The sequence below is a fragment of the Carya illinoinensis genome, chromosome 6 (assembly GCF_018687715.1).
Source record: "Carya illinoinensis cultivar Pawnee chromosome 6, C.illinoinensisPawnee_v1, whole genome shotgun sequence".
Taxonomy (NCBI): Eukaryota; Viridiplantae; Streptophyta; class Magnoliopsida; order Fagales; family Juglandaceae; genus Carya; species Carya illinoinensis.
Window position 1 is genome coordinate 30,532,001 of NC_056757.1, and position 12,367 is coordinate 30,544,367.

General features: G+C 32.7%; 1 protein-coding gene across 1 annotated transcript; it reads left to right on the forward strand.

Annotated features, from left to right (window-relative positions):
* Positions 1-445: 445 nt before the first annotated feature.
* Positions 446-3,510, forward strand: LOC122314215 (ethylene-responsive transcription factor ERF113-like). Its single transcript, XM_043129639.1, has 2 exons — positions 446-865; positions 2,827-3,510. The coding sequence occupies exons 1-2, from the start codon at positions 721-723 to the stop codon at positions 3,354-3,356; spliced, it is 675 nt and encodes a 224-aa protein (XP_042985573.1). The 5' UTR covers positions 446-720; the 3' UTR covers positions 3,357-3,510.
* The last annotated feature ends 8,857 nt before the right edge of the window (positions 3,511-12,367 follow it).

A 12,367-nucleotide genomic window follows, 5' to 3' on the forward strand; every position in this document is an offset into this window, starting at 1 on the left:
AAAATTTACTTTTTAACCAATCACATCACATTAGTATACAGATTAGTGAACAATTATGCTTGCAACTATATTTTTCGTTTATTTAAACTTAAAATCAAAGATTTTATCGGACGTTCCCATGGCTAACAGTGCGAAACAAAGTTAATCATGTTGATCCCATGGGTAATAATTTTATCACACTCCAAAAATTGAAATCAATTTCACCCTACCGGACACTTGTTCAACGGAGGATCAAGTGCTTGAGAGTGTACATAAAGGTACGAGGTAACCCTAGCATAGCTCTTGTATTTTACTTTAGTACACTACCGAATATAACAAAATAAACTCAGTACAAAAACCCAAAAAAATGAACAAATAAAAAACTTCTGTAATAATATCTAAACCCTATATTTTCCCTATAAATTACATAATCAAGAGCACCAATTTGGTGCGTTCCTTAAATTCCCCCAACAGACAAATTGCAAAGAAAAAAAAAATATATATATATATATATATCTATATATATATATATATATCTGCAAGAGCAGATCGTGCTCCAGATGCCCTAGTGCTATAGTATCGTAAAAACAGCATTTCATCAGCTTGCAACAAGTTTCAAAAGTGGATCGGAGGTATGGAAAGCGGCCACTTCCTTCGGAAACATCAGAGGAGAAAGAGAAAGATCAGCATGATCATGACTTCCCAGCTTATGCATCTTCTTGGTCATCACAAACTGACGACATGTCTGCCATGGTTTCTGCTCTCACTCAGGTTATGGGAACGATCGACGATCAGCAAAGTTCTCTGGTGCAATCAACCCCATTAACCATCCATGAGGCTCCGGTGAAAGAAGAACCTGATTCATCTCAACCGGTTCAAGATCAAGGTACCCAACATATTTGGCTTGCAAGCTTGAGCACTAATACTTTCTAGTTCTCTACTATTATGCAGGTGTTTTTACGATCCTTAGTAATTTATGGATTTAAAGTTGTTGAATTTTGTGGGTCTGTAGAGTTCAGATGCGGAACTTGTTCATATCATATGTTTTTAATATAATATAAATCGTCAAAGTTTCCTGATTTTGCTTCTTTTGATTGCTCTTACAATAGTTATATTGTCAAAGATGTCGTGATCTATCTCTATCGATCATAGCTTCTTGTGGATCCTCTTTTTTTTGTTTGTTGTTGTAAAAAAAGGTAAAAAATCATCGTCCTCGGTAGATGAATAAGTTTATCTGGGTTCCTAACTCAACCTTAAGAATAACGCCAACTATTATTTCTATTCAGTATATAACTCAGCCCAACCAGATCATACATATGGGACAAAAAGATTCTAAAGGAGAAAATATCTCTTCATTGTTTTTTTATAGATTAATTTTCATCCAGTCAAGTTCAATGTATCCTACTACTTTGCGTAAATATCTGATCTTCCTCTTTCTCTCTCTCTCCCATGGAAATGGAGACATTCTTAATTTTCATGCTTCTTTCTCAGATTTTCATGTATTTCACATTTTTTTAATGTTTATTGTCTCTTTTTTCTTTCTTTTATTTTGATTGAATGAAAACCCTTTCACACATCTTCCATCAAGTAAAGCTTTAAATTCCACTACTGATCATTTTCTCGATCTATATATGTTCCGTGGATTACCATCCTTCCAATATTGTTCCGTCTTTGACCAAGTGACCTTTAACCTTATCCTGGCTAGAATTATACTATATATGTCATGCCATGTTCTTAAGATTTCTACATATGTTATTCATTGCTTTAAGTCTGCCTAACTTGAAAAAAGTCAGCTAATTCTGCTAGCCCATTAATGTTTGCTGCTGATAAAAGTTTCGGTGGAGATACGCACTCTTCCAATGTATGCAGTAAAAATAATCACTACTTTTGCCTAGGTAGCTCTAACCTTAGAACCACCGGGTCTCGAACAACAGTTCGAATAATGCTTCTGATCTTCTACTGAAGGAAAAATGTATGAGTTTGTATTCAATAGATTTACTTTGATTTTCACATGAGTCTTGTGTGAAATGAGTTTTCTCACCTCTCCTGCTCAAAGTAATAAAAACAAATTAACGCCTTAAACCAAAGTGCAGCATTACTTCTCAGGTTAGAGTTTAAGAATTAGGAATTGTATGATGCATGTGGCCGGGATTTGTAGACCACTTTTAAGAATTTTTTTTACTTTGTCATAGTGCATGAGGTACTAATTTTTATTGTGGAAAAGTGCAGCTGATGCCCCACTTCTAGCTTTCCACATTATGCATGCATGAAAATGTTAGGAAGTTAGGGGAGCGGCATGTTGCATGCGTCTAATAGCAAACTCGAAACATAAACCTAGAGAACTGCCATAGACATAAGGGGTTAATATAAGTAAATTTACAAACTTCCATAGTTTCATAAAATCTATTAGATCTACTTTACAATAAAAGTAACTTTTAAACTACATCAGTTTATGGTTTACTTTTGTACAATCATTTTGTTTTGTGGTTAAAGTATTTTCCTTAATCCTATATATATCTTGTGTACGCACCTGATCAATGTACCCAACCTACACGATATGTTAATAATTCTGCATTATATGATCTCTACTAGCTAGGAGTTGTGCAGTAAAATAACTCCTGGCCAGTAAAAGGCATGAGAGTGTAATAAGCATCATTATCTGATTGTATATATTAGCTGACGATCGAATTCGAGAATATTAAGTTGTTATTTAAGCCTATTTCTTCGAGATCCCACTTAAATATCGTAGTTATTAATTATATTAAGTACATATTAATGCCTCATATCATGTGCTGTGGCCCTCTTTTTTTTTTTTTTTTTTTTTTTTGCATGCATGAACTTGTGAAGAGAATACAAGAAGACGACACTATAGAGGAGTAAGACAAAGACCATGGGGAAAATGGGCAGCTGAAATTCGAGACCCAAAAAAAGCAGCCCGAGTCTGGCTCGGCACATTCGAAACCGCTGAGGATGCAGCCCTGGCATATGATAGAGCAGCTCTGAATTTTAAAGGCACCAAAGCCAAGCTTAATTTTCCTGAACGAGTTCAGGGAACGACGTCCGAATATGGATGCCAATCGGCTTTTGGAAATACACGAGTCTCCCAGTCTGCAGTACCTCCTGTTCAAAATCCAGGGCCAGTTGTTAATCCCCCTCCGTCGACCTTGTCACAGGAGACTTTCCCTGGCCTATATCAGTACGCACAGCTTCTTTCCAGTTCTGATGTTGAATTCCCTTATTACACTTCGAGTCTTTTTAATCAAGAATCTTTTGCTTCACAATTCTCGTCATTTTCATCTCCATCTTCCGCCTCATCGCATCATCCCCACCAAGAAAGACAAGAGGAAGATCAGGATGACAAAGGTCGTCAATTCTAGCAATCCCATTAATTAATTAAGCGAGTGATATCTGTAATATATATGATTTTAGTTATATATTTTGTATCCATCCATCCAACTTTGTGAGTGCTTGTATCATAATTTGCAATCTTCCCTTCGATTGTTTCAATAACAGGAGATCTATTCCCGGCCACGGAACGAGGAGCTAGCTTCTGAATATTGTTTTGTGAAATCACTAGTTAGCCTAAATGCTTAAACCGGTGAGAATATATAGATTTTTTTTATTTATTTTATATGTTAACACTTTCCTGACCTTACGTGTGGATCAGACTCTCCCTTAATAGGTGCATGCATGACCCAACACGTAGAATATTTAATTAAATGAGATAGATTGTAGAGTTAGAGTTTGAATTTAGAACTTTTATTCTATTAATAATATATATTGAAAATAATCAAATCAATACGATTCAAGATAATATCAAATCAAAGTGATTTGATAATTATGAAAATCAAATCAAGATAATATCAAAACAACTTATCTTCAATAGATATTATGTGAAATTATCATTTCTCCTAAAAATTTAAACTATAAAAAGAAATAGATTTTATTTATTTATTTTATATCTTAACAGTTTTGGGCCTTTGGCATTTTGGAAGCTAGTCTAGTCCAATGTTTAATTTGTATGGGGAGGACATGGATTTATGATTAGTACTAATACCCGATAATCATCTGCTTAATTAATTTGTATAATGAGAGATCGATTGATAGATTGTGGGGTACCTAAGCTTGGCAACTATATTATATATGCATGCATGAGAGATTTGGGTTCGGTTAGTTTCTACTTTGAAGTACCATTAATTAAGATATTCCTTGTCGCTTTCTGGAAAGCGAACGTGCGCGCTCATGTACTGATCCATAAGCGGACATGATTTTGCAGCATTCCTTGCTATGACATGCATGAATATTATGCGAGTCTTTTCATTATATATTATTTTTTTCAAGAATTTTACGGACAATATTTTATATAATATTTAAGATAAAAAATGCTTGATATATATAAAATAAAAAACAACAAAAAACTAATTTATAAACAGATCGATCACATGTCGTGAAACCCTTTCAATATATCCGATCTTTATTATTCTAGATATATAAGAGTTCAGATGAGAGCTTGAACTCGTGTCCATTGATCGTGAATTGATTTGGTTTTATATTAAGTCACGGATACAAGTACTGTTGTAGATCTTCTTTCTCTTTCTTTCCCATTTACTTCTAACTGGTATTTTGAGCTGCTTTCTAGTCTCCCCAGGTAGCTAGCCTGCCTATATGGTAATTTGGATTAAGAAAAATAATTTATTATGATTGATCAAAAAGTAGATTTTATTGAAAACAGTGCTAATTTAAATTTTAAGTATGAAAAAATCAGTATTGGTACACAGATTAGTACGCAACTTTATTTATATATAGCAAAACTCTTTGGATTATATATGCAGTACTACAGATCAAGAATTAGTACTCCATCGCGTATGTGTAATTATTACAGAAAAGTTTTACGTGATTTATCATTTTTATTTTTTTTATTTAAACACGTGATATTAATATGTAAATATGTGTGTTTAAATATAATGATAAAAATAATAAATCATATGTTAGTGTGTGGCATAGGCCAGCATAATAAACAGCATTTCTCATTATTTTTTTATATATATCGGTATTTTTCACAATTTGAATACGTGATATTCTTATAGGATCGATGTCATGTAACTAGTTAAAATTAATATTTATATGAATAATTTAGTTACATAATATACTTTGAATGCCACATATTCGGTGAGTACGTAACAATATTTCGTACGTACGTTACACCCGGCCAGTACTCTTACGTACCCCTGCATGATCACTCAGGTTAAGCACTACGTACTTGCCAACGTTAATTAAGGGTACTTGCACAAGTTTAGACAGAGTACTGAAAGAAAAAGCTTGAGATTGATGATAATGATGTCTAGAAGCTGTTAAGGACACGAATTAATGAAAGTAGCTGCTAGCTAGCCTAAACATCATGAATATATACAAACTATTATATATGAATACAAACCATTTGGAGGAATAGATCATCATATGTTGTAAACTTTTTAATTTTCTGTTTCTGTCGTTAATTGCAAGGTGCGTATGTGATTGTTGTGATAATCATGATGTGATCAGCACCTCGAAAACACATGCATTAGCCTACGTTTTTCTTATAGATTTTGTTATCATTTGTTTTTTGGCCTGGTATTAGATCGTCAGTTAGCTAGGCAAGCTGAAGCTAGCTAGCTCGGGATCTTTCGGTTTTTTTTTTTGTCTGTCAAACAACGTCAAAACATGTTGAATCTCACAATATCTTATCACTTGGCCGGAGATCATTGTCTTCTTGGCTTATTCTAAATGTAAGTGCATGCCCGAGCTCAACATGCATTAATAATGTCAAAACATGCATATATGCTCATGCTCACGCTCACGTACAGTCAGTAATCTTATATAAATCCCTTCTAGCTAGTAGCTATAACAGTACTACGTATCACGAAAAACTCCAAAGTCATGAGGTCGCTTCAAAATTAAAGTGGAATATTTCATATTATTTGATGGAATGGGGATTCCGGCCGCGCCTGCCCTACCAAAATCACTCCACTGATCTATCACACATGATCCATATAGATCTGCATGCGCTCTCTTGATGATGGAGTGAATCAGATCGAATTATCCATTTTGTAAATTCATGTAGTAGTACTATCGTAATGATTGAGTTACATGTTAAATGTTGCTATCACTCTTTTGTCCTGCTCGGAATGATTAAGATTCTGGCTTGGTCCACCTTAATATTTTTTGCACCACTACTGACGTGTCTGGATATATATATGCCATTATAACCAATCTCTCACATAATTACAACATGTCATCATAAGAATTATTTGTATTCATCAGACATCCGCATGCATGCATGCTGATAATTAAAGTTCCATCCATGTTAAATCAACCCATTAATTACCACCGATATGTACGTTTAATTATTTGAATGTCGACGCATTAATTTAGATAATTAGCTTAATTTCATACTTTGACTAATTAAGGGAATGAAAGTCCTACCATAATGATCTTGTCCATGTAGAAAAGCTACATCCGATCAGTACCCCCCAATATATATCATTTTTAGTAATAAGAACAAAACTTTCTATTTTCATTTTATTTTATCTACAATAAACAAAAAAGGAATGATATTTGCAATCTTTAGGTGGGGCTTCACACACTTTTAAAAAAAATAAAAAATAAATATGAGACTCACAAGAAAAAATTATTTAAAAAAAAATTAGTAGCGTTATGTGTATTTATAGTTTTACTTACACTTTTACTTACGAGACTCATTTTGTTAGTTTTCTTTTTTAAATTTTAGATTTCATGATTTTTAGTATTAATAACTGATATATGGAGAAGTAAGGTTTTTTTAAGTATATATGAAATTTTCACTTATCCTAAAAATTTAAGCTAATAGGAAGATGTAAATTTTATTATTTATTTTATATCTTAACGCTCTCTCTCACATGTGGGCCAACCTCTTCCTCAATAGTTGACTCAACACATGGAATATTTAATTAAATAGGATAGAGTATAGAGTCTGGATTCGAATTCAGGACCTTTACTCTAATACCATATAAAATTATTATTTATCTCAAAAGTTTAAATTGATGAAAATAGATAGATTTTATTATTTATTTTATATCTTAACAGTATATTTAACATTTTTCTTTTTCTAGTGGTGAGCCCCATCTTTTTTCAAGGTAAGGGCACGAGGGTTGCATACCATACGATTGCATCTATCACTACTCTACAAAAAATACTATCATATAAGAAAAATATTATTTATCATGTATGTAATATCATTCTTTTATAATAGTCTTGCATGATACTAGATGGATAAAAAAATAACGCTATTATATATGCCCCTAATTTATATCACTCACTTTAACTCCTTGATTTAGCGTCACATCTCTTATTATAAATAAATAAATTTTCTCTACCTTTTATGTTTATGTTTTTAATTTTTTTTAATAAATCAGGTAGCATTATGTTATATTATTACATTAGAGACAATTAAGTGATTTAAATTAGAAGTCAATAACATCTCTAAACAAAACTGTTCTTATTTATTTATTTGATGTATGGGAAATCTCATGAGGAGAAGAATTCGATCCTTAATTCTCTTAATGAAAAAGCGAAAGTGTTGCCATTCGATTCTTATTTATTTGATAAACATAAGAAGACAAATAAGATCTCTCTCTTAGCTTTTGGGATATGGGACAGGAATCGAGCCCCCAAAGGTAAAAGTTGGTACGAGAGAGAGAGAGAGAGAGTGGGGGGATGTTTACGCATGCAGAAGGTGCAGTGGGCCGTGCCAACTTGCCCAAAAAAGCAATCTGCAGTGGGCCATTTGAGACCGTCCAAAGCCCAAGAAAAGTGGCTTTGAGGATTGGATGAAAGGGAAGTCACTCAGAAACCGACAAAGAGGTAAAAAAGAAGCTTCGAGTTGGAGCTTTAGCTTCTTCCCCCTTTTTCTCTTTTTTTTTTTTTCTTTTTCTTATATAATTAATAATTGAAAACCGCTCAAGCGTGAAGGCTGACATGGGAAGTGTTCCCTTCCCAAGACAAGCATGGCATGGGATCAGGGGGAGGGAAGATTTGATGTATATATTGATATTATTTATTGACATGATAGAGACAAGAGGCTGCACTTTGCGTGGGGGCGGTGGCTCTGTGTGGCCCATTTCTCACTCTCTCTCTCTCTCCCTCCGTTTCTTTTTTGTTTGCTTTCGGCTTTGTCCGGACGTCAATTTTTGCGGCTCTTTTCGCAGCGGTGAATTGTTCTCTCAGGCTTCATGATGATAAATCTTGAAATACCACTCAATGCATAATAATGGATTTTTTTTAATAAATTAACTTGAATTTTATAAAGATAAGTTTATCAATTAATATGATTTAATGTGAGAAAATTAGATCATAAATTCTTTTATTATAAAAAATATCTAAGGTTTCACATTTAAATTTATGAAATCTTCAAACTTTTTAAAAATTAATTAAGATTTAATTAAATTTATGTGCTTCAAAATTACTATGAATAGAATTGAAATGAAATTTTCTCTTTATGAACAAATTAGATTATTTAATTATAAATAAAGATAATCACATCATATACATTTTCTAAAATTTAATATTTTTCCTATATTTAAGCGTGATTCACCTAATTTAAATAAACAGATAAAGAGACGTAATTGAGGTAGCAAGAGTCTACATCAACTAGCTGAAGAGTGAATGGAATCTATCTAAAGTCTAAAGATGATCTTCGGGCAATCCCCCTTTTTGGGGTCCAGTCCAATTCAAAGCCCAGAAAGTCTGTGAATTAATTTGGGCCTTATGCAACTCTTATGGATCAAGACAAAGTCCAATACAGCTATGAAGTGATGAGGTTTCCATTTATGACGGAGAACAATTTTCACGCCTAACTGTCGTTTACTTTCAGAGATGATATAAAATGAATTATGATTAAAGTTAAAAATTAAATAAAATATTATTAGAATATATTATTTTAATATTAATTTTTTATTGAAATTTGAAAATTTTGAATCGTTTATTTTATTTTATATAGAAATTTGAAAATATTGTAATGATTAAATAAAATGAGATAAGATGCTTTATGAACAATCACAAAATGGCTAGTGGTAATCATAAAAATGGTTCAAAATCAAGCTGAGCCATTCAATGTCAAGTTGTCAACTTGGCAACAAAGTGCACCAAGAAAGGATAGTGTAGTACGCAAACGTCATTCAATCCATTAGAAATAGGACTGTTCATTTGGATATTCGGATGTACCTGGCCCGGAACTCGAATTTCAAAATCCGGGCCAAAATCTGGCCCATGTACACCCGGTTATGACCCGGTCTGAAACCCGGATGAATCCGGATTTGTTGAAACCCGGAAATCCAAATTCCAAGTATACCCCTTTTTTCTTTTTCTTTTTTTAACTACAAAAATCTATGTTGTTAAATTTCTTTTAAGAAGGATTTTGTTTTCATTCTATTACAAATTTTTCGAAAAGAATGTTAAAAAGAATATTCTTTCATATACAAAAATAATTATTTTTTTAACTAAATGCATCTTAAAATAAAATGTAAAAAAAAAAAACTGCAATCACTACATATTATAATATTTGGTGCATATTCTTTTATATACAAAACTAATTCTTATTTTTAACTAAATGCATCTTAAAAAAAAATGCAATCACTACATATTATATTATTTGGTATTTATACATTACATTACAAAACATAATTACAAAATATGAAATTACATATAAAAAATAGATTACATAGAGCCACCAATACATATTAAATAATATGTCTGCTTTATGCAATCAATGCATTTCTCAACAGCTATTGTTGGTCTAATCTTATCTACGACTCCTCATATACGGTTTGAGTTGAGTATTTCTCACCAATAATCTCCTAGCACCCATGTAATTAATAAATAGCATAAATTTTAGTCAAGTTGAAGAACAATCAACTTATTTGAGTTGAATCAATAAACAACATTCCTAGATAATCCCTACAGAAGCTGTTTCACTTCTCAATTCTTGAATTCCAAGTTCTAGACAATAAGGTAGAGATAGAAGAGGAAAGAAAACATACATCAGAATATCCTTCTATATGGGAGATACCTCAATAATGAAGTTCCTAACTTTCAAACTAAAAAAAGGCTTTGAAATTTCATTGTACTTTGGAAGTCTAAGAAAAAGAAATGGGGACTATCTATATTGAAGCAGGATGCAGTTTACTACATATGGGTGCGAGTTAACCTATACTCCAGATCAAAGGCCCCAACCATCATCAATTTTCTCAAACTAGTAGCTAAATTCAGTCGAGGACCTTACAGAGCAGTTATTTGTATGAATTCAATGCATGCATAAACGAGAACATCATCACAAATAAATGGGAGAAACAGTTCAAGGTTCTACTGCAATTTTTTTTTTTTTAATACACAGAATCTGTTAAGCTTCATGACGTTATTAATTTATTATTATTGTTTTCGAACATTTTCTTGCTGAAAACCAATGAAATTATTGCTTCCAAGAAAGGTGCAAAGAAATTCAAATGCATCATTACTAGAACCAGAGGCTTCCAGATTCTGAAACTAAATGGTGAGACTAACAATTTCATTTTAAATAAATTATGTCAAGATTTATTAGTTGATGGCTTAAAAGTATCTCTTCTGCATACCTTTTAAAGAGCATAATTAGAATCTACCTCATCTAAATGCATGATGGTGGTTGCAATAAGCAAAAAAATTATGAATATTAAGGTTTGTACTCTTTTGACAACACAATAACAAATCGAATCATAAATATTAAAGAACTAATACGGTATGGGCTGTGATTACAAGACTCAAGTGGTGTTTCCTCACACATACACAAGTGCCCATGCCCGTGCCCTAACAAATAGAACAACCTTCTCAACAGAAATCAGATTAATAATAGTTTATTTATAGAACAGGGCACTCTTGTACATGGATGGGCTATGCCTATTGCTATCAATAAAAGTTCTTGCTTACTTATCAAAAAAAGTTTATAGAACATGGCAGCATTCAAATAATATTTCATAATACTTGCTTCCATCCTGATAGCAATGAAGCTTAGTTCTCGTATTGCAAAAGGGTTAAGACACTAAGGAAATACTAACCTAAGAGATACAATAAAAACAGAATAATAACGAAACAGAACCTAATTTCTTAGTCTTCTCTGCTTTACCATTCTATTTTTCTAAATGTAACGAGATTTTTAGGATTAAAACAAAAAATGTAGGAACCCTAGATCTGGGCATAAAACACAAAGAAATAAACACAAAATAGATCCAAATCAACAAATTAATAACAGGAAAAAAAAACCCCCTAAAAAATTGATGCAGATATGAACTTGAACAAATTCTAGCATAGATCTAACCATAAAAAACCTATTAAAAAAAACGGATACATGTAGATCTAAACTACCTTTTACGAAATGAACATCTCGAGTAAGAGAAACGGCGAGACCAGAGTATACATGCAGCCAAGGCTAAAACCCACAATATATATATATACATTAAGACCTGAACTACCTTTCACAAAATGGCGATCTCGAGCGTGTCACGTGGGTTGTTTCCAAACTGGTTTCGCGTGAGAGAGAAAGGTCTGAGCAAAAAGAGGCCTGCGGTCTAGGCTTGGGGAGAGAGAGAGGATTTGAGATTCAGGCAAGAGAGGGATCGAGAGCTCGACGATTGAAAATGGAAACGAAGGTTTTCATATATATAGTCCGAGTATCGGGTTTTAAACCCGAAACCCGGATTGTATAACCGGATCCGGACCGGAATGATCCAAATTTTATAATGTGAGTTTCGGCCCGGATTAAATCCGGAACCGGGATCCGGTTATCCCGGTTCCGGACCGGGTTGAAAAAAAAATTCAACCCAGATGAACAGCCCTAATTAGAAAATAAGTGAATAAATATAAAATTCACATGAAAAAAATTAATTTTTTAATAATAAACTTTACTTTTTTTTAAAATGATTATACGACACTTTACTTTTTTTTTTATTTTTAACATTACTCTACAATTAAAGAATCAAATAGGAAAAAAAGATAAACTCTGCCGAACCACAGAACATGTACTTTCTATAATTCTCTTTTCTAGCACATTATTTCTGTGTGGCAAGTATCCACCACCGTGGCAATGCATTACCATGATTAAATCCCAAAGACCACAGCAATAATTTTCATTTTTTCTATTACTGTTTGGCAGTGAATTAAAATGAGCTGCAACTAGTTGTTCTCATAAAAACACTCAGCTGTTGCAGCACCATTTCTTAAGAAAAAAGGAGTAAGATATCCCGAGTCAAGTTCCTTGCCAACATTAAACTGCATGCTCTATTTATGACATCTTGATGCTAATACGCCGAGTTTAGTCATTTTTCAACATGGAAACATTAAAAAGATA